The sequence below is a fragment of the Lampris incognitus genome, chromosome 17 (genome assembly GCF_029633865.1).
Source record: "Lampris incognitus isolate fLamInc1 chromosome 17, fLamInc1.hap2, whole genome shotgun sequence".
Taxonomy (NCBI): Eukaryota; Metazoa; Chordata; class Actinopteri; order Lampriformes; family Lampridae; genus Lampris; species Lampris incognitus.
Window position 1 is genome coordinate 37,649,107 of NC_079227.1, and position 19,148 is coordinate 37,668,254.

The 19,148-nt window shown below is 44.4% G+C and overlaps 1 protein-coding gene across 1 annotated transcript in view; it reads right to left on the reverse strand.

Annotated features, from left to right (window-relative positions):
• Positions 1 to 18,880, reverse strand: part of vwa2 (von Willebrand factor A domain containing 2) — a 35,441-nt gene extending 16,561 nt beyond the window's left edge. Inside the window, exons 1-6 of the mRNA XM_056296776.1 lie at positions 18,844 to 18,880; positions 15,447 to 15,521; positions 11,309 to 11,442; positions 11,098 to 11,207; positions 2,588 to 2,785; positions 596 to 729 (exon numbers count right to left, since the gene is read on the reverse strand). Of these exons, the coding sequence (XP_056152751.1) occupies positions 596 to 729; positions 2,588 to 2,785; positions 11,098 to 11,207; positions 11,309 to 11,442; positions 15,447 to 15,521; positions 18,844 to 18,880 (688 nt within the window). The remainder of the gene's footprint in view (positions 1 to 595; positions 730 to 2,587; positions 2,786 to 11,097; positions 11,208 to 11,308; positions 11,443 to 15,446; positions 15,522 to 18,843) is intronic.
• Between the last annotated feature and the right edge of the window lie 268 nt (positions 18,881 to 19,148).

Sequence of the window (19,148 nt, forward strand, 5' to 3'; positions counted from 1 at the left end):
TATACATTGTGACAAAACCTTGATCTGAGTCATTTATAAGAAAAGTTGTGCAAATTCTCTGCTTTTAGCCTCTTAAATTTGAATATTTCTCTGGTTTATTCCCTCCTCTGTGACAGTAAACTGAATCTTTGTGTTGTGCACAAAACAAGACTTGGCAAGACTTGGGATTTCAGGACACAAAACTCAGAGTCTATGTCGTGGTATTTTACATTTTGTACGTGACCACAGACAACATAGCTGTAAGCATCCAGTGACTTGTATACCCGCAACTTCTCTCTTGTGTATACGCTCGGTTTCTTCACCAAATATGTAGCATATATATCTGGCCACTGGATATTAGGCCACTTAGTAACGTTTTACACCCACTCGGTAATACCACACGGATCTGGAAGTCGGTTGCCGTTCGCCAAAGTTACTTTATTCAGGTAACTTTCGCGATCTTTTGTCGTTAACCCCCTTGCATAGTTTGACAAACTAGCTAACTCCGCCATACTTCCGTTGCCTAAATGCGTACGCACCCACACCTACGTCATCACTGTTTACAAACTGTAAAAGGGTCTATAGTGAAGACAGGGAAGCGGCGGTGCATCTCTACCTGCAGGGGTGGCACTGCACACAGAGAAAGTGGTGAGTGTGGTGTACAGCCCATTGACTGCATCATAGAAATGATCCACAAAGAACACATGGCTCTCCACCGGTGCACTGGCCAGCTCATGTAGCTCCTCCCATCTGCAAGGAAGGCGAAAGAGAGAGAGAGGTGGGAGAGAGAGAGAGAGAGAAAGAGAGAGGGAGAGATGAATTTGGAACTGCTGCAGACAGACTACATCACCTGAATGGGTAAAACATGACTAAAACAACAACTCCATTATAGTTACTGAGAAATAAATCAGCGACCGACCAGGTCACAGAAATTCAAAAATGAGGAAATGCTGGTTGAATTATCTGAGAGAAAGACTGAAAGGGAGATGTGAAAATTCAAGTACACTTAATCAAATTATAATGCAGTTAATTAAGTTAGTTTAGTTTCTTTAATCAACTGCCTCAAAATTGCATTTTTGCCCAGTATTCATATACACTGATCAGCCAAAACATTAAAACCACCTGCCTAATATTATGTAGTCCCCCTCGTGCCGCCAAAACAGCTCTGAACTGTTGAGGCATGGACTCCACAAGACCTCTGAAGGCGTCCTCTGGTATCTGGCACCAAGACATTAGCAGCAGATCATTTAAGTCCTGTAAGTTGCGAGGTGTGACCTCCAGGATTGAACTTGTTTTTTCCAGAACATCCCACAGATAAACGATCGGATTGAGTTCTGGGAAATTTGGAAGCCAAGGCAACACCTTGAACCTTCTCATGTTCCTAAAACCACTCCTGAACAATTTTTGCAGTGTGGCAGGGTGCATTATCCTGCTGAAAGAGGCCACTGCCATTAGGGAATACCGTTGTCAGGGAGGGGTGTACTTGGTCTGCAACGATGTTTAGGTAGGTGGTATGTGTCAAATTATCATCCACATGAATGACAGGACTAAAGGTTTCCCTGTAGAACACTGCCCAGAGCATCACATTGCCTCCAGCGGCTTGCGTCCTTCCCATAGTGCATCCTGGTGCCATCGCTTCCCCAGGTAAACAGTGCACACTTACACAGCCGTCCAGATGATCTAAAAGAAAACGGGACTCATCGGACCAGGCGACCTTCTTCCACTGCTCCAAGGTCCAGTTCTGACTCTCGTGTGTCCATTGTAGGTGCTTTAGATGGTGGACAGGGGCCATCATGGTCACCAGCTTGCGGCTATGCAGCCCCATACACAGCAAGCTGCAATGCACTTTGTGTTCCACCGCCTGCCTTTCATAGCCAGCATTAACTTTTTCAGAAATCTGAGCTGCAGTAGCTCTTCTGTGGGATCAGACCAGATGGGCTAGCCTTTGCTCCCCACGTGCATCAGCGAGCCTTGGGTGCCCATGACCCTGTTGACCATTCACCGGTTTACCTTTGTTGGACCAATTTTGGTAGGTACTGACCACTGCATACCAGGAACACCTCACAAAACCAGCTGTTTTGGAGATGCTCTGACCCAGTCGTGGCATTTAATTTCACTACTACGCAGATGACACCCAGCTCTATCTATCCACCAAGCCTACCTCCACTCTTCCACCCACTTCCCTTTCTGACTGCTTACTAGAAATTAAATCCTGGTTTTACATTGCATATGTACTTAAATGCCTACATAGAGTTAGACACGCTTACACAGGTGCTACAACATAATACATACAAATGTGCGCGCTGTTTTATAGGACAGTGAATGCATTGGTACACACATTGACAAGGACTATCATTGCAATATTTAGTTCAAAGCCACTATGGCTAACATTATCTGCTATGGCTAGTACTGACGACACCTATCTAATGACACCACAAAATCTGTATTTTATCTCATACTTTACAGACGCTTCAAGGTTAATTTGAAGTTACTGAAACTAAGTTAAAGTGAATTATAGTAAACATTTATCATCAGCAGCCTGGCAGAGATAAGATTAAGGACATCACGACACACAATCATATTCGATAAAAGTCAAATCTGGCTTTACCTGGGGTAACGCAGGCCCACAGCAAACAGGACAATGCCCATCTCCTTCAGCTGGGCGGCTGCCTGCGCCACCCTGCCTTGAGACCTGCCGTCCGACAGCAGGATGACGATCTGAGCCAGGCTGGAAGAGTTGCGGGCTGTTGGGAAACCCTTCTTCAGTACATACTTCAAGGCCAGCCCGGTCTGTGTGCTGCCCCCTCTGGGAGGTTTGGGTTGGGAAGAGGAGAGAGAGAAGGGTAAGAGATATTTTTGGGATGTGGAGAGGGTGAACATTGGTAGGGAAAGTGGTAGAGGTAGACAAAGGAAGATGAAAGAGAGAAGGACAAGAGAGAGAATGGAGAGAGAGTTTTAGAGGAGGAGGCTTCGCGGTGCTGGGTGGATACTTGCCCCCTGTGTCAGTAACCCAAAGAAGCTGGATGCAGCTGACCACATAATCCACATAATCTTGCATGAGTCTTCAACTTGTGCATTTGTGTTCTTCTTGATATCGTCCAATAAAAGTCCTAAATAGCTAGAGTAATTCCAAATACACTGGTCAAAAACAAGTCATTGAACCCCATGGATATACCACAGCATCCTCTAGCATCTTCACTGGAGTGGGGGGTAGGGGAGTATACATGGACCTTATTTTTTTTATTTTAGAGGCAAGATACAGTTTTATCTCTTTTAATAGGGATGCACTTATTCGTTGTCAGTACCAACTGTGATTACAAAACTTTAAAGGGAAACTTCGCCGGTTTTTATGTGGACGTCCAATCAGTGTTGGGTGCAATTATAGTCAATTGAAGTAATAAATTCCTCAGCACATGCTGTATTGACAGCGAAATCTGAGTTTTCCTGGTCGCAGACCCGTGCTGGCAGTGCCTACAGTTACCAGGATGCATTGTGATGTAGCGAACATGTATGTGTAGACTCACTAGCCAGTTAGCTAACAGGTCAGACCCTTTAGTCGACTGGTAAGCACAGTTGCCCGTGGCGCGGGCAACCTGGGTTCATGTCCCAGCTGCAGCGGTTCCTGGCTGCCCCCTGAATTCACTACACTGGTGTCAGAAGTGGGATGGTGAGACTGTGAGGCCATTGGAAGCGCGTGGGCCCAGAGGCGTGAGGGAGCGGCTATGCTAACAGATGTCGTGAAAAGAATGGCTCCGAGTGACAAAAAGCCCCAGATATGAGAATGCAGCAATATCGATGACTATAACAGGGACCTCCAGTCAGTTGATGGAAGGAAGGATCAAAAAATTTCTGAAGACATCTACTGTTCCCACTCTTTGTGGGAGCAATGTTGGCCATGGTGATGGAGAACCCCCGGAGAAGCGATTTTGAATAGAGGTAAGCTGTTTTTAGCTAACGTTAGATACACTGAATGCTTAGCATGCAAAATCCCACATTGTGTCTGCTCTATTTAGTACTGAGATGGTTTACAGGTACAACTGCTAATCATCGTTATTTTTAGTCCTTCACCATCGATTAGCTCATCTATGAGCCAAAATTAACAGAAAATGATTAGTTGTGCTTCAAATTTCAATTGTTGTCTCTATCGAAATTTGTTGCTGTCATCCCAAAGACATGACACGCATGGGTATGGGTATAGGTATGGGTATAGTTGTTATGGGTATGGATATAGGTATGGGTATGGGTATTTGAAGTGTTGTCACTATACTTGCATGTTGGACAATACCAAGGAGATTATTCAGACCAACGTAGATTCAGGTAAATTCAGCTGAGTGGCAATGGATGGATTGATGGATGGATTTGCATCCCTACCCAGTCAGTGAGAACCAGGGCTTTCGCGCTATGCTGCACACTTTGGAGCCGAGATACAACATCCCATCTCGACGTTTTTTTTACCGACACAGCGATACCCACACTCACAATGAAACCACAACCAAAGTCATTGATTCATTGAGGAAAGTGGGTAGGATAGCAATAACATGTGATGCGTGGACACCCACTGCTAGAGAATCTTATGTCACCGTAACTGCGTACTTTATTACTGATGACTGGCAGCTCGTTTCTCACACGCTCAAAACAAGAACAATGTGTGAGAACCACATGGGTGTAAATGTGGCTGAGTTGTTACAGAAGGTAGCAGAAGAATGGCAGTTTACTACTAAAGATGTAGTTTTAGTGACTGAAATCGCCCCCAACATGACTGTTGCTGCTCAACTGGGTAAATTCCTACATGTGAGATGTTATTCCCACACACTAAATCTGGCATCTCAGCAAGCGCTCAAATTGCCCACTGTATCAAGGCTACTGGGGAGGATCAGATGTATTAACATGTTTTTCCACCGCAGCACCACTGCAACACACGAGCTTGATGAGAAGCAGAAGCTACTTGGTCTGCCGTGTCACAAGCTGAAAACAGACATCAGCTGCAGGTGGAACAGTGCTTATGAGATGGTTGACAGGTTTTGGAGCAACAACCTGCAATTTGCGCCACCTTACTCTCTCCTCAGGTGAGGCGAGGAGAGGCTGACCTCTGCACTCTCAGTGAAGCAGATGTCTCAAATGCAGAGGATGTTATTAAGGCCCTAAAGCCAATGAAAGATGCGACTACTCTCATATCAGAGGAGAGCACCCCCACAGTGTGTTTGATTGCCCCACTGAATGCTCAACTCATCCAGGACACAGAGGACAGTATTGGAGAGTCATCAATGGTCTGGGAGATAAAGTAGGTCATCAGTGGGGACCTCAGCAAGAGGTCCAGCAGTGAGCAGGAGAGAAACATGCTTCACACAGCCTCTGCTCTTGACCTGCGTTTTAAGGGACTGCCTTTCCTTTCTGAGGAGGAGAGAGTGTAGAAGTATGACAGCATGACCGCTGAGGCTGCATCACTAGAGGTAATTCTGCCATTTTATTTATGTAAAAATCAATGTAAAACGTGTAAAATGACATTTTGGGCTTAAGACATTTGTTTAAACTTATCCAAATGACAAAATTACAAATATTCCATAACAATACAAGACCTCTGATATCGAATAGAAAAAGTAAATTAGTGTCTGGGTAATGATCTTGTTCAAATGTGGTTTGGGTTGAAGATATTGACATTGTGATTTAAAAATGTAAGGTTGTTGTGTTTACCTGTTCTTATTGTGTTTATCTACAGCAAGAGGTGAGAGCAGAAGAGGAGGAAAACCCAGAGCACAAACAGTGAGTGCTGAGGGCACCCTCATCCCAAGACCACTGAGGAGCAACACCAAAGCCCCTCTGTTCCCAAAAGGAAGGCTTCATCTTCTCTGCTAGTGAATCTGCTGGGGCAGACCTTCACTGACGCTAGAGTTCAGCAGCCCATGTCAGAGCTGAGGAGGAAGTGACCAAGTAGCGTACTGCTTCACACCCCGCCCCCTCTCAGGACCCTCTCATTTGGTGGAGTAAGAATAAGGTGACGTTTCCTCTGATTTCCAAGTTGCCCAAGAGATACTTGTGTATACAGGCACCAGTCTGCAGCGAGAGTCTTCTCTACTGCAGGGGATCTAATTACTGCACGGCGAAGCACACTCACACAGGAGCATGTAGACCAACTCCTGTTCTTACACAAAAACTTACACATTCCAGCATTCCCCAGCGAAGCACATTTGTTACGTTGCACTTCTATGCATTTCCATGATTTAATTGTGGCCTATTATTTATATTTTCTCCATAATTTATTGTTTTACCACATATTTCACAGAAAGCGTTGGTTTTATATGAGAGCTGGTACAGACTTCTATGTTGTTTTTGCATGAAAGCTGTTTTTGATTACAAGTTTTTGATACAGAATTTTTTTTTGGGGTTTTTTGGGTTTTTTTTTTGTCTGAGGGATTCCATGCCCATTGCCCATAACAGGAGGTTTTTGGTTGAAGTCTTTATTATTTATGTGTGAATGAGGGCAGATTTTTATGTTATCAAGTGATTGCTGAAGTCTTGCTGAAGCCTGTGTTAATTTACAACAAGGATGCTGCTACAGGCACACTTTTGTTTGTTTTCTTGTTGGTTCTTTGAAAGCTGGGAAACGTGACCTTTCAGTTCACACATCTCTTCTATTTGTTACTGGACTAATAAAAGATAATGGAAGTAAATTCATCTGTTCATTTTAATTATGGATCATTACAAATATACTGTTTTAAAAGTAGCAAGTAATCACATAGTGAGAAAAAAATAAATCATGTATAGAAATCAAAAATGTTGATGCCTCAAGATGCATCAATAATCATTTTATAATCACATTGTAGCCATCCGAATCACAATCGAATCGAATCGTGAGGTACCCTAAAGATCACCACTCCTACTGTATACTATTAGACAGAATAAATTGTAATCTTCTTGTCTCTAGCTTAGCTCTCTCTTGGCTTAAGTCCTACTTATCTGAAAGAACACATAAAATTACATCAAAATTTTCTGACATTAAATATGGCATACCTCAGGGCTCAGTTCTTGGCCCTCTACTTTCCTCTCTTTATATTTCACCTCTTGGCCAAATTATACGCAGTCATGGAATAAGTTTCCATTGCTATGCAGATGATACTCAGCTGTATGTACCTATAAGAGCTGACGACTGTACTCAAATGACTAATTAAGAGGTCTGTTTGGCTGCTGTGAAAAATTGGATGTCACTAAATTTCCTGCTTTTAAATTCAGATAAAGCTGAGATGCCATTGGCCCTGCTAGATAGACACAGACACCAATTTGATTAAGTAATAATACAAATCAATAACTATGCGAGTTCACAAAGTGTGGCAGCCAAAATCTTGCTGTTACGGTTGATCCCAGCCTTTCCTTTGATAAGCACATTAAAGAAATCACCGAGACTGCCTTTTTTCACTTAATGTAACATAGCTAAAATGTGGTCTTTCTGGTCCATGGCTGACGCAGAGACTCTAATACATGTATTTGTTTCATCCAGACTTGATTACTGTAATGTTCTGTTTTCAGAACATTACAGCTCTGAATGAACGGCTCTCCTAATGGCTCAGCTCTGAATGAATGGCTCTCCTAAGGTCATTGCACAGGATCTCTATTGGGTTAAGGTCTGGGCTCTGACTGGGCCACTCCAAAAGGTGGGTTTTCTTTTTTTTCAAGCCATTCTGTAGAAGATTTACTTCTGCTTAGCTCCAGCTGGTGAACAGCCACCCTGACATTATCCTGTAGGATACCTTGATCATTTTGGGAATTCATTTTCCCCTCGATGATGGCAAGCTGTCCAGGCCCTGATGCAGTAAAACAGCTCCAAATAATTATGCTCTCTCCACTGTACTTAACCGTTGGGATGATGTTTTCATGTTGGTACGTAGTGCCCTTTCTATGCCATTTATAGTTCTGCATGTTCTTCCCGATCAATTCACCCTCAGTTTCATCAGTCCACAAAACTTTTTCCCAGTGGTATTGTGTGGTGTTAAGGTAGCCTTGGCAAACTTCAGGCATGCAGAAATGTTTGTTTTTTTTTGGGGGGGGGGGTTGGAAAGCAAATACTTCCTCTGTGGTGTCCTGCCATTGATGCCATGCCCATTCAATGTTTTGCATGTAGTAAACTCATGAACAGAGATGTTAATCGGTTGCAATGACCCTTCAAGCCTTTAGCTGTTACTCTATGGTTCTTTTTTACCTCACTGAGCATTTTGCAGTGTACCTTTGGAGTCATCTTGGCAGGGTATCCATGTCAAGGCAGAGTAGCCACAGTACTAAATCATCTCCATTTACCGAAAATTTGTTTAACTGTGGACTGATGAATATCTAAACTTTGAGATCACTTAGTAACCCTTTCCAGCTTTATCCAAATCAACAATTCTTGATTGTAGGTCTTCTGACACCTTTTTGTGAGGTGTGGTCCACATCAGCAGATGCTTCTTGAGAATAGCAGATTCAAAATGTTTGAGTGTTTTCTATAAGTCAAAGTAGCTCTAAACCATACCTCCAATCTTGTTTCATTGGTTGGAATCCAGGGCTGCCAACTCCTGATGCCTGACAATTAGCTTTTAAGTCATTAGCCTTGGGGTTCACATACTTTTTTGAGCCTAGATTGTGAATGTTTGAATGATGTATTCAATATGGACAAGAACAATACAATAATTTGTGTGTTATTAGTTAAAACAGATTGTGTTTGCTCATTATTGTAACTTAGATGAAGATCAGACCATATTTCATCCATCCATCCATTCATTATCCAAACTGCTTACCCTGCTCGGGGTGACAGGATGCTGGAGCCTATCCCTGCAGTCATTGGGCAGCAGGTGGGAAGACACCTTGGACAGGCCGCCAGGCCATCACAGGGCTGACACACACACACTCACACCTAGCGACAATTTAGTACAACCAATTCACCTGGCCTGCATGTCTTTGGACTGTGGGAGGAAACCGGAGCACCCGGAGGAAACCCATGCACACATGGGGAGAACATGCAAACTCCACACAGAGGATGACCCGGGATGGCCCCCAGGGTTGGACTACCCCCGGGCTCGAACCCAGGACCTTCTTGCTGTGAGGCGACTGTGCTAACCACTGCGTCACCGTGCCCAAAACATTACATATAACTCTAATTGTTCTATTAAACTCAGAAATGGTGCTTCTCCAAGGTTTGACCTCAAGAGAGGTCTTAAACAAGGTTGTCCAATCTCACCTTGTTTCTTTTAGCTACTCAAATCCTTGCTGATCACATCATTATGAATAATTTAAAAGGAATCTCTGCTTATACATAAATGCAGGTAATTCCAAAGGATTCACATACTTTTTCTTGCCACGGTATAAACACCGTAATCACTAAAATAACAGCATAAGTGACTCCATCAACTCCATCAGCATGGTGACTGCTTAAAGGGCTAACATGGCAGGAATTAAGATTAACTAACAGAGCATAGAAAGCATCATAGTGCACATATCATAGTGTCAGCAGTAAACATTTATATTATGTAAAATCTAAGAATTGGAAGAAAACAGCAAACAGTTCAGATACTTGGATTTCAGATGCTCAAGTTCAGATGCTTGAGCTAAACTAGTAAGGAAATAATAATAGTTCAACAATACGTATCAGTATGAGGGCTTTAAAGCAATAACAAAACCTTTCGTTAAAACCCCAGCGATGTGAAGATGCAATACTGGGTTTCAAAAAATTAATACCCGATGGAGGAGGCGACAGGCATGGGCATGAGTCCATGAATACTGGGATGGCATCCAGCGCCTTTACCTGTGCCCCCATCCATGGGGTTAGCGGTTGTGTCAGGAAGGGCATCCAACATAAAATTTTGCCAAATCAGTATGTGGATTGACAAGACCATATTGAATCAGTCAAGGCCCAAGTTAACAATGACCTCCATTGGTGCTGTGCCCTCACAGGGTACCGATGGAAACAACAAAATCTGCTGTGGTAATCGCTGAAAAACAGGGAACAAGCCGAAAGAAGAAGAAGAAGACGATGATGATGATACCTGATGGATGAACTTGTGCTTTGTTTGTTGTGACAAAAGCAAAGGTTATTATTTATCCATCTTCCAGATCACATTTGTGACTTCACACCTCAGCCAACTGGTATCCCAGAACCAGAACCTTACATACTTCTGGTTAGATGCTCAAGGAAAAACACCAAACCCAAGACACTCGGTTAGCGTAGCGGTCTATTCCGTTGCCTGCCAACGGGGGAATCGCTGGTTCGAATCCCCGGGTCTTCTACTGTTGGCCATGGATCAATCCCTAATCTTGACTTGAGCAGTATGAAATAATATTTGTGTCGGGAAATCATAAAATCATTGCAACTTCCCATTTTGCCAGTCTTGCATCAAGAGAAAATAGTAGTGGTAGACAAATCTTTGGTCCTCCAAGGGCCAAGGGGAGCCTGCTAACTTCACTCCCTTCACTGCCTTCTGAACCAAGCAGTTTGGTTCTGGATTTGTGGTAAAACGGGGTTTAGCGGTCACTCGTCATTCACCAGTTAGACTTCCCATCTTTGACAGTAAATAATAAACGTGAATTTTTTTTTTCAATCATGCCCCCAGAAAATGGCTTGTTCATTTCAAGATGAGGCGGCACCAGATAATCAATTTAGAATATTTGATAAAGATTTTTTTTCGTCTAAGAAAACAAGTATTGTGATGTAAAGACAAATGAGGATGATAAAAGGGAGAAAATTGGGAATATAAAGGAGATTTACATGCCACAGCAACAGCTGCTTGTGGGTTGGGGAGGGGGGCATATTTCCTGGGACAGCATTTTACCAGACAGTATGTAGGACTGGACGCTCGCCGGTAAGAATCTTCAGTCGCACCACAAGTAAAGAGGAAACTATTCATGATCATAGTTTCTGCACAGCCCTTTCTCTCTACGTTACTCCAGGAGGGCTCAGCACCCACCTAATACCCCACCATCACCCCAAGCGCTCTCAAACCTGACCTCAACTCACATTGTCCTTTGTCCCCAGCTGGCAGCATAAACAAGGAGGAAAAAAAAACAAAGAGGGGGGAAAAACAGACGACAGGTATACAATTTCAAGGAAAACGCCTCTACTTTTGAGAAGAGAGTGAAGAGAGAGGAAGACACACATACTTGTAGGCTATCTTCTTCATGTGCTTCCTCAGTTCTTCTTTGGTGGTGTATGCATCGAGGGAAAACTCCAGCCGAGGGGCGGAGCCAAACTGGATCGCACCTACTCGCACCTGGACACAGACGACATTTCACACATGCCGGCTGATAAGCTCGGTACATTTTCCACAAACAAGAGACAGAAGAAAGAGAAAAGACGGCCAACACAAATAACCTTCTCTGGTCCTATGTCGAGCGCCTGGCAGAGTTTGAGGGCGAAGTGCTTGGCTCTCTCAAAACTGCCCTTCCCCACGCTGTAGGAGCCGTCCATGAGGAACAGAATGTCCATGGCTGCCGAGCACTGCATCTCTTAACACACACACACACACACACACACACGGAGTTAAATACGCACATACAGAACGACCAAGGCCGCCACTTTGACCGTTTTGAATTTTCAGTTTAATAACTTTGTGGAAAAAAAGATACAGATCTGCCGCTCCCTGAAAGCTCCTAAAATCAAATATATTTGCATTACAATTAGTTTTAGATCAATTGCACAAAAAAAGGTCTGATTGTGGAGACCCACAGCTATATAACGAGAGACATTCACCTAAGAGGACGGTGTACCTTTAAGGGAAGAGGCGAGGGGTCAGATAATGCACTTCCGCTTCCGGTTCACAGTTCAGTTCAGTGTTGCTGTCGAATGTATGACATGCTAAGTTGGAGCTAGTAAACTACCTTGACTACGTCTACTCTCACGTCTCCTGTCTCGTTGTTTTCTAACTCCACACTGATAAGATTTAAATCAAACGACTGAGTGAGCGAAATGACGGCGCGTAATTTGTGCGTCATCGTGTGCGTCATGTCAGTGTTTATGACGTGTTAGGCGCGTCATTTCCTTCGCGAAGCTCACTGCTCTGTCCTAGAAACACACGAGGGTCCTCCGGTGCAGTTTCGATTATGTCCAACATGTCTGGTTACAGACGCCGTTTCAGACGCACCGTGGCTACCACCAAGGCGTTGCAGTATTTACAGGCGTTGGACAGCGGTCATTTTACATTTTTTTTAAATAGTATTAAAGTTGTTAAAATTTTAATTTTGGTGTCAGTTAGTTTCTTAACAGAAATACTAACATATGTAATGCATGAGTATCCCAGTTGGATATTTATCTTGACAGAATATAGAGTTTCTGTGATGCCGGAAGTCGGCACGCCCCAGTCTCCGCCTTTGCCTGCTGCCTGGAGGGAGTCCTCCAATTATCGAGGCATCACATTGCTCAGCCTCCCTGGAAAAAGTCTACTCTAGGGTGCTAGAAAGGAGGCTCCAACCAATTGTCGAACCTCGGATCCAGGAGGAACAGTGCAAGGTTGTCCCTTGTCTCCAATTCTGTTTGTGATATTCATGGACAGGATCTCAAGGCGCAGCCAAGGTGAGGAGTGTGTTCATTTTGGGAACCTTCGAATTGCATCTCTGCTCTTCGCAGATGATGTGGTTTTGTTGGCCTCATCAGAACGCCACCGCTGGCATGCACTGGGGTGGTTTGCATCTGAGCGTGAAATGGCTGGGATGAGAGTCAGCACCTCCAAGTCTGAGGCCATGGTTCTCTACCGGGAAATTGTGGATGCGGTGTTGCCTCAAGTGAAGGAGTTTAAGTATCTCGGGATCTTTTTCACGAGTGAGGGTAGGATGGTGCGGGAGATTGACAGGCGGACTGGTGCAGCATCAGCAGTAATGCGGACGTTGTGCCGGACCATTGTGGTGAAGAGGGAGCTGAGCCGGAAGGCAAAGCTCTCAATTTACGTTCCTCACCTATGGTCATGAGCTTTGGGTAGTGACCGAAAGGGTGAGATCGTGGATACAAGCGGCTGAAATGAGTTTCCTCCGTAGGGTGTCTGGGCTCAGCCTTAGAGATAGGGTGAGGACCTCGGACATCTGGAGGGAGCTTGAGTACAGCCGCTGCTTCTTCGCCTCGAAAGGAGCCAGTTGAGGTGGTTCAGGCATCTGATTAGGATGCCTCCTGGGCGCCTTGCTTTGGAGGTTTTCCAGGCACGTTCAACTGGGAGGAGATCCCGGGGTAGACCCAGAACTCGCTGGAGGGACTATATGTCCAGTCTGGCCTTGAAGCGTCTTGGGATACCACAGGAGGAGCTGGAGGGCAGTGCTGGGGAGAGGGACATCTGGAGTGCCCTATAGCTTGCTGCCACTGCGACCCGACCGCGGAGAAGGGGCTGATGATGAGATAAGATGAGATGAAATGGATATAGAATTTAAAAACTGTGGCAGTCATTTTGACCGCCCATAGTTCTCATAGTTTTCCCGCCTTTTTTCTCCCAATTTAGTGGCCAATCGATCCCTATTTTAGTTTAAACACCCACCCTCGTACTGCATGCGTTCGCCAACTGCATCTCTGCGGCCGGAAGTCTGGAAGGAGTCGCCTCGCCACTTCCGTGACAAGGTGAATCCAGGCCGAACCACTGCTTTTCCCCACACACAGAGACGCATTCATGTGATGAACACAAGTCGACTCCGCCCCCCTCCCGAAGACAGCACTGCCAATGATGCTTCTTCATCGAGTCCGGCCATAGTGGGATCTGACGAGACCGGGGCGCGAACCCCGGTCCCCAGTGGGCAACTGCATCGACACAAAGCCGATGCTTAGACCGCTACACCACCGCGGACCCTCTCGTAGTTTTTAAGTTCCGGTCGTTGTTTGGGACTGTTTCAACGGTTATTTTCAGTTTTTTTTAACATGTCAGTTGTTTAGGACTTGTTACCTTTGTTAGATTAGCAATGTGTGTTTTCAGTTTTGTTTTTCAGGTAATATTTTCACTTTTTCAATTTTGCTATTCAAATTCACCATGTCTCTCTGAAGTTTAAATTGTTTAAATGTAGTATTATAGTAGTTAAAATGTTAATTTTGGTGTCAGTCGTTTCCTAACAGACATACTAACATATGCAATGCGTTAATAACTCAGTTGGACATTTATCCTGACAGAATATAGAGTTTAAATACCGTCGGTCATTTTGACCGCCCATGGTCGTTTTAGGTAGGAGTGAAATCCCGGTCGCTCTAGTGTGAAACACATATTACAAACGGTTTAAAAGTGAGGCAATACTTGGTACTTGTTCAAACATTTACATTCCTGGAAAGGCGTTACAGCTCTGTTTTCCACTATGGGAATTATGGGCCTTTGACGGGTTACTCATGCAGTAAATTGGATGTAGCTGAGAAAGCAGGTCTTGCCCTGCCCTCAACACAATACCAAATAAACAATAGCCTGGGGACATAGGATAAGTGTAATTTTCAGCTGCAGACACAGACACGTACACAAGGGTTTGTACTGGCTAAGTGGTGTAGATGTCATGTCAGAATGTGCCATTCATCACCAAGACAGCCTGTGGAGACAGACGGAATCTGCTTTCTGTCTGTCTTCATGCATGTAGCATGTACAGGATTACTGCTAATTTACCACGTCTAAACAGTTTAGCTTGGGGGACATTACCCTTCTTCGAAAACCGCCCGTCACTACAAAGGCTTCTTCTCGACACCTTTCACCTAACGAAAACAGCGCTTCTAAAGACGGCCTCTTCACAACCCTAGTCTGTGGACTCATTTGTAAACCTTCTTACTGTTTGTTAAGCCCTTTTATACATTGTGGTACTGCCTTTCTCCGGTTAACAACGTCTCAACAAGCTTGTGTACATCAGTAGTTGTTCCCAGACACGTTTTTTGAGTCTGAGTGTAGGGTTCTGCATCTCATCTTATCTCATAATCAGCTGCTTCTCCAGGGTCAGGTCGCGATGCCAGCAAGCTAAGTAGGGCACTCCAGACGTCCCCCTCCCCAGCAACGCCCTCCAGCTCCTCCTGGGGGATCCCAAGGCGTTCCCAAGCCAGACTGGACATGTGGTCCCTCCAGCAAGTTCTGGGACCCAGTGAGTAAGGTTCTGCGGTGGTAATATATTTGTCTCACTGATAGTCTTCAGGTTATACTGGACCTGGGTTCTGGTGGTCATCCATTAGGTGTGCAACCTGTGGTAGGACATGCAAGTGTTGTCTGTTGTCTTTGCACTGCATGGGTCAGTGTGCAGTCTTCGATGCCAACATGCAGATACCACCTGGACCTTTTTGTTAAGTTGATATGCCATGTTGTATAAATGACAGAGCTATGAAATGGTGAATGGGCAATGTATAAATCTTACTATCAGTATCATCTCTTAAGGTGTCCCTTTGCACTTTGTGGCCCTGCTGTCCTTGTACCGTGCATTATGTACTGCCAATATGTTTGTGCATCAATTCCAACATGACAACGTGCATTCATCGTACTTCAGATTTACAGTAATTCTGATTGTGAATGTGATATGATGCTCACTTTCTGCTGCTGAGGTGATCTTCGAAATGGTGTCATGGCTGGTTTGGATCTCCTGCACTGAAGAGCCCTGCTGGACTAGGAAGGACAACCAACAAAGTGGTTACACCAACATGATGAGGTACATGCATAGATATATATATACATCATGCATCACACACCTCCCACACATGTGCTGTCTGTCTCTTTTGTTCTCTCCCTCTCTCTCAGATAAAAGTAATGTTCATACTAAGGCTCACCCCTAAAAAAATAGACCCAAAGTGCAATAGAACCACAGGACGTAGAGAACTTAAGAGAACTTGAGTTCATCATAATTCATCATAATCAAACCTTTATCATAATTAGCCAAAAATCCACTTGGGGTCTTGGTGTGTTCATAGGTGTACAAGTTTAGGTCTAGAATATTAGATAACACACATACAAATGGGACACGTGGGACATGATTATACTGTCTGGCAGGTACTTAACAGACATTCCAGCTACAAAGTCTGAGGCTTGGAAAAAAGACATGTATGAATGAATGACGGGTTCCTGTTTGGCTTAGTCATACATGACCCTCTTTCTGAAAACTCAGAAGCTAATGTGTGCAGGCATGGAAAGGTAACTTGCTAGGTGAGCATAGCTCAGGTGCATGCGGTGTTGGGATAGCGGACAGGAACATGCAACTCCCAGTTCACAGTGTTTGTCTACATGCACTGACTTTACACTGTTCTTCCCCCTGCAGAAACTCTCATCTCACCTCTGACTGGCTCACAGATACACTGCTTGAGTGACTGGTGAAGTGTCCAAAATAAAGAGATAACGACAAAAGAGGCACTCCTTCCCATCAATAAGAATCTATAAAGTATTTGCCACAGGTAATGTTCTCCAGGCTTCTGTCAACATAACCATGATTTCCGTATTGTTTCCGCTTCCGGTGTGGGAAGATGGCGGGGCAGGCTAAGCTAACTGCTAGCCCATGCAGACCGGCAGTTCCGGCAGTCATCCTGGCTGGCGTTCGTTCTCCTGGACAGTGGAGGTTTTGGACTGTGTTGCACTGAGTGGACTGAGTTGTTAACCGTTTGTGTGTTTCGTTTTTTTCTCCCTATTTGTTCTCTCTGCTTTTGTATGTTTTTGGTGTCCTTTTTGGGAGTTTTAGGATGTGAGTTTTTGTCTTTTGTGTCGCACTGCTGTGGGCTGAGGGAAACGTAATCTTGTTTCTTTTGTGCACGCAAGTACATGAAAGAAAGGACAATAAACTGTCCCCGATTCATGATTCCATCACAAAGTGTACACAAATTGCTTTCAAGCTCAAAGAAAATCCACATCCTATATTGTTGGCATTTAAAGTAGTGTGACATCAGAACAGACGGATCCAGCAGAGACTGAGGGATGGTTAGCATCCGGCAGAGACTGAGGGATGGTTAGCATCCGGCTGAGACTGAGGGATGGTTAGCATCCGGCTGAGACTGAGGGATGGTTAGCTTTCGGCTGAGACTGACGGATGGTTAGCATCCGGCAGAGACTGAGGGATGGTTAGCATCCGGCTGAGACTGAGGGATGGTTAGCATCCGGCTGAGACTGAGGGATGGTTAGCATCCGGCTGAGACCGGCTGTGCCACTTGTCCCAACTCCTGCATGTGTGTAAAAGAACAAAATTACAAAGACACAGGAGTCCATTCAAAGTCCAGAGCACGTCTTAATAGTAAGGACATATCTTGACTGGATGCTAAAGCAAAACCACCTTGACATTACTTCACTGCCCCTGTCATGGGCATGTCATGATTATTTAGGAGGAACTACATGTGAATAAACACCAATGGATGAGAGTCACTTGATTACCAAAACAAAAAAAACTTATTGTAAACTACTAATAAGACACGTTAGCCCCTAGCTAACGGGTCTGACCCTTTAGCCGAGCGGTTAGTGTTGTCGCCTTGTGGTGCAGTACACCTCGTTTCGAATCCCGCACCGGGCAAGAAAATAACCGGTTACATTAAAATCCATTCTAATATTAACAAAGGCCTACTGGAGATAACTTCAAAAAATGTAAGTCTGAATATCAAGAAAATGTATTTATAGGCAATACCAAAATTTGGAGTTAGAATAACACATAAAACATTGAATTGAAATTGCAATCTCTCAGAAAATTAGCTGTTGCTGTATGCCAAGATTTAGGAGACAAAGTAATCTGAAGCCCACTGAAGTAGTGAGAACACATTACTTAATGGTAATATAGCTGTGGATTATGATCTGAGTACAATTAGTCTCTTTGTTTCCATATCAACTTAAAGCAGCTGTAGACAACTTTTCAACCGCCGCCCCCCCCCAGCGGTTTTTTTTATTTTGAGATACTTTATTGATCCTCGTGGGGAAATTCCCCTCCCCATTTAACCCATCCTAGCTGTGTACAGTAGGTAGCCGCCGTGCAGCACCCGGGCACCAACTCCAGTTCGTCTTGCCATGCCTCTGCCAGGGGCACTGACAGGAGTATGAACCCCAATGTGCATGTCTTTTTGATGGTGGGGGAAACCAGAGCACCCACAGAAAACCCACCGCAGACACGGGGAGAACATGCAAACTACACGCAGAGGACGACCTGGGATGACCCCCCCAAGGTTGGACAACCCCGGTGTTCGAACCCAGGACCTTCTTGCTGTGAGGTAGCAGCACTAACCACTGCGCCACCATGCCGCCAAGTGTTTTTTATTGTTTGTGCCGCTATCACAAAGACAACCGGATCACTTTCCGTTTATTAGTAGCCTGGCTACTGTCCAAAGCAAGAAACAACCATAAGAACCCCAATTTGAACTAGAAAACCTGATCTGAGTGCTTTGATAAAGGCAGAGTAAAACATCTGCTACTATGAATAAGGAGGCCGGTTGTGTTAGTTACTGATCTAGAAGAAATAATGTCAACCAAATGTTGGTTTGGAACCCTCTTAAGTCTGTTGTATCGAACTCTGTTCCCCCGCTGAGATCTGTTTCCCCCTAGCCAGAGTTCGATACAACACCGGGACACTTGATTAACCATAATATAACCTTAACTTAACCTTAACTTAAGATTACCCTAACCTTAAACTAACCTCAACCTAACCTAACTTCAAACTAACCTTAACCCTAACTTCAACCTGACCTTAACCTAACTTCAACCTAACCTTAACTTAACTTCAACCTAACCTTAACCTAACCTGAACCTAACCTTAACCTAACTTCAACCTAACTTTAACCTAACTTCAACCTAAGTCTGAGCTTACCCTTACCTGACCTTATCCTAGTCCTAACCGATAGCTAATCTGTTTCCATGTGAATGCTTTCGTCTGGCTAGGGGGAAACAGATCTAGATGGGGAAACAGAATTCAGTACAACACCGGAGCTCGCTCCACCGAGTGAATGCCCGTTTGAATTCATTCTTGTTTTACCTCTGTTTCTATCACTCTCCCTCTTTGCCTCCTCCATTAACGGGGTTCTTTATCTCTTGCCTGGTAGAGTTTCCACTGTCAATGGTGGAACCACATGTCTCACCCTGAATGTTAAAAAAAAGATGGTAGCCATCTGTTTTTCAACAATAAAACTTCCAGGAACACAAACATCTCTGTCTGTATCCATCAAAGCAGCACAAGCAAAGAGGCCAAATGCCTGGGGATCATTCGAGATCCCCAGTTGAAGCTTGAAAAACATACAAAAAAATGTCCATTACAGAAAAAGTCAGTCATAGCTGCTTCAG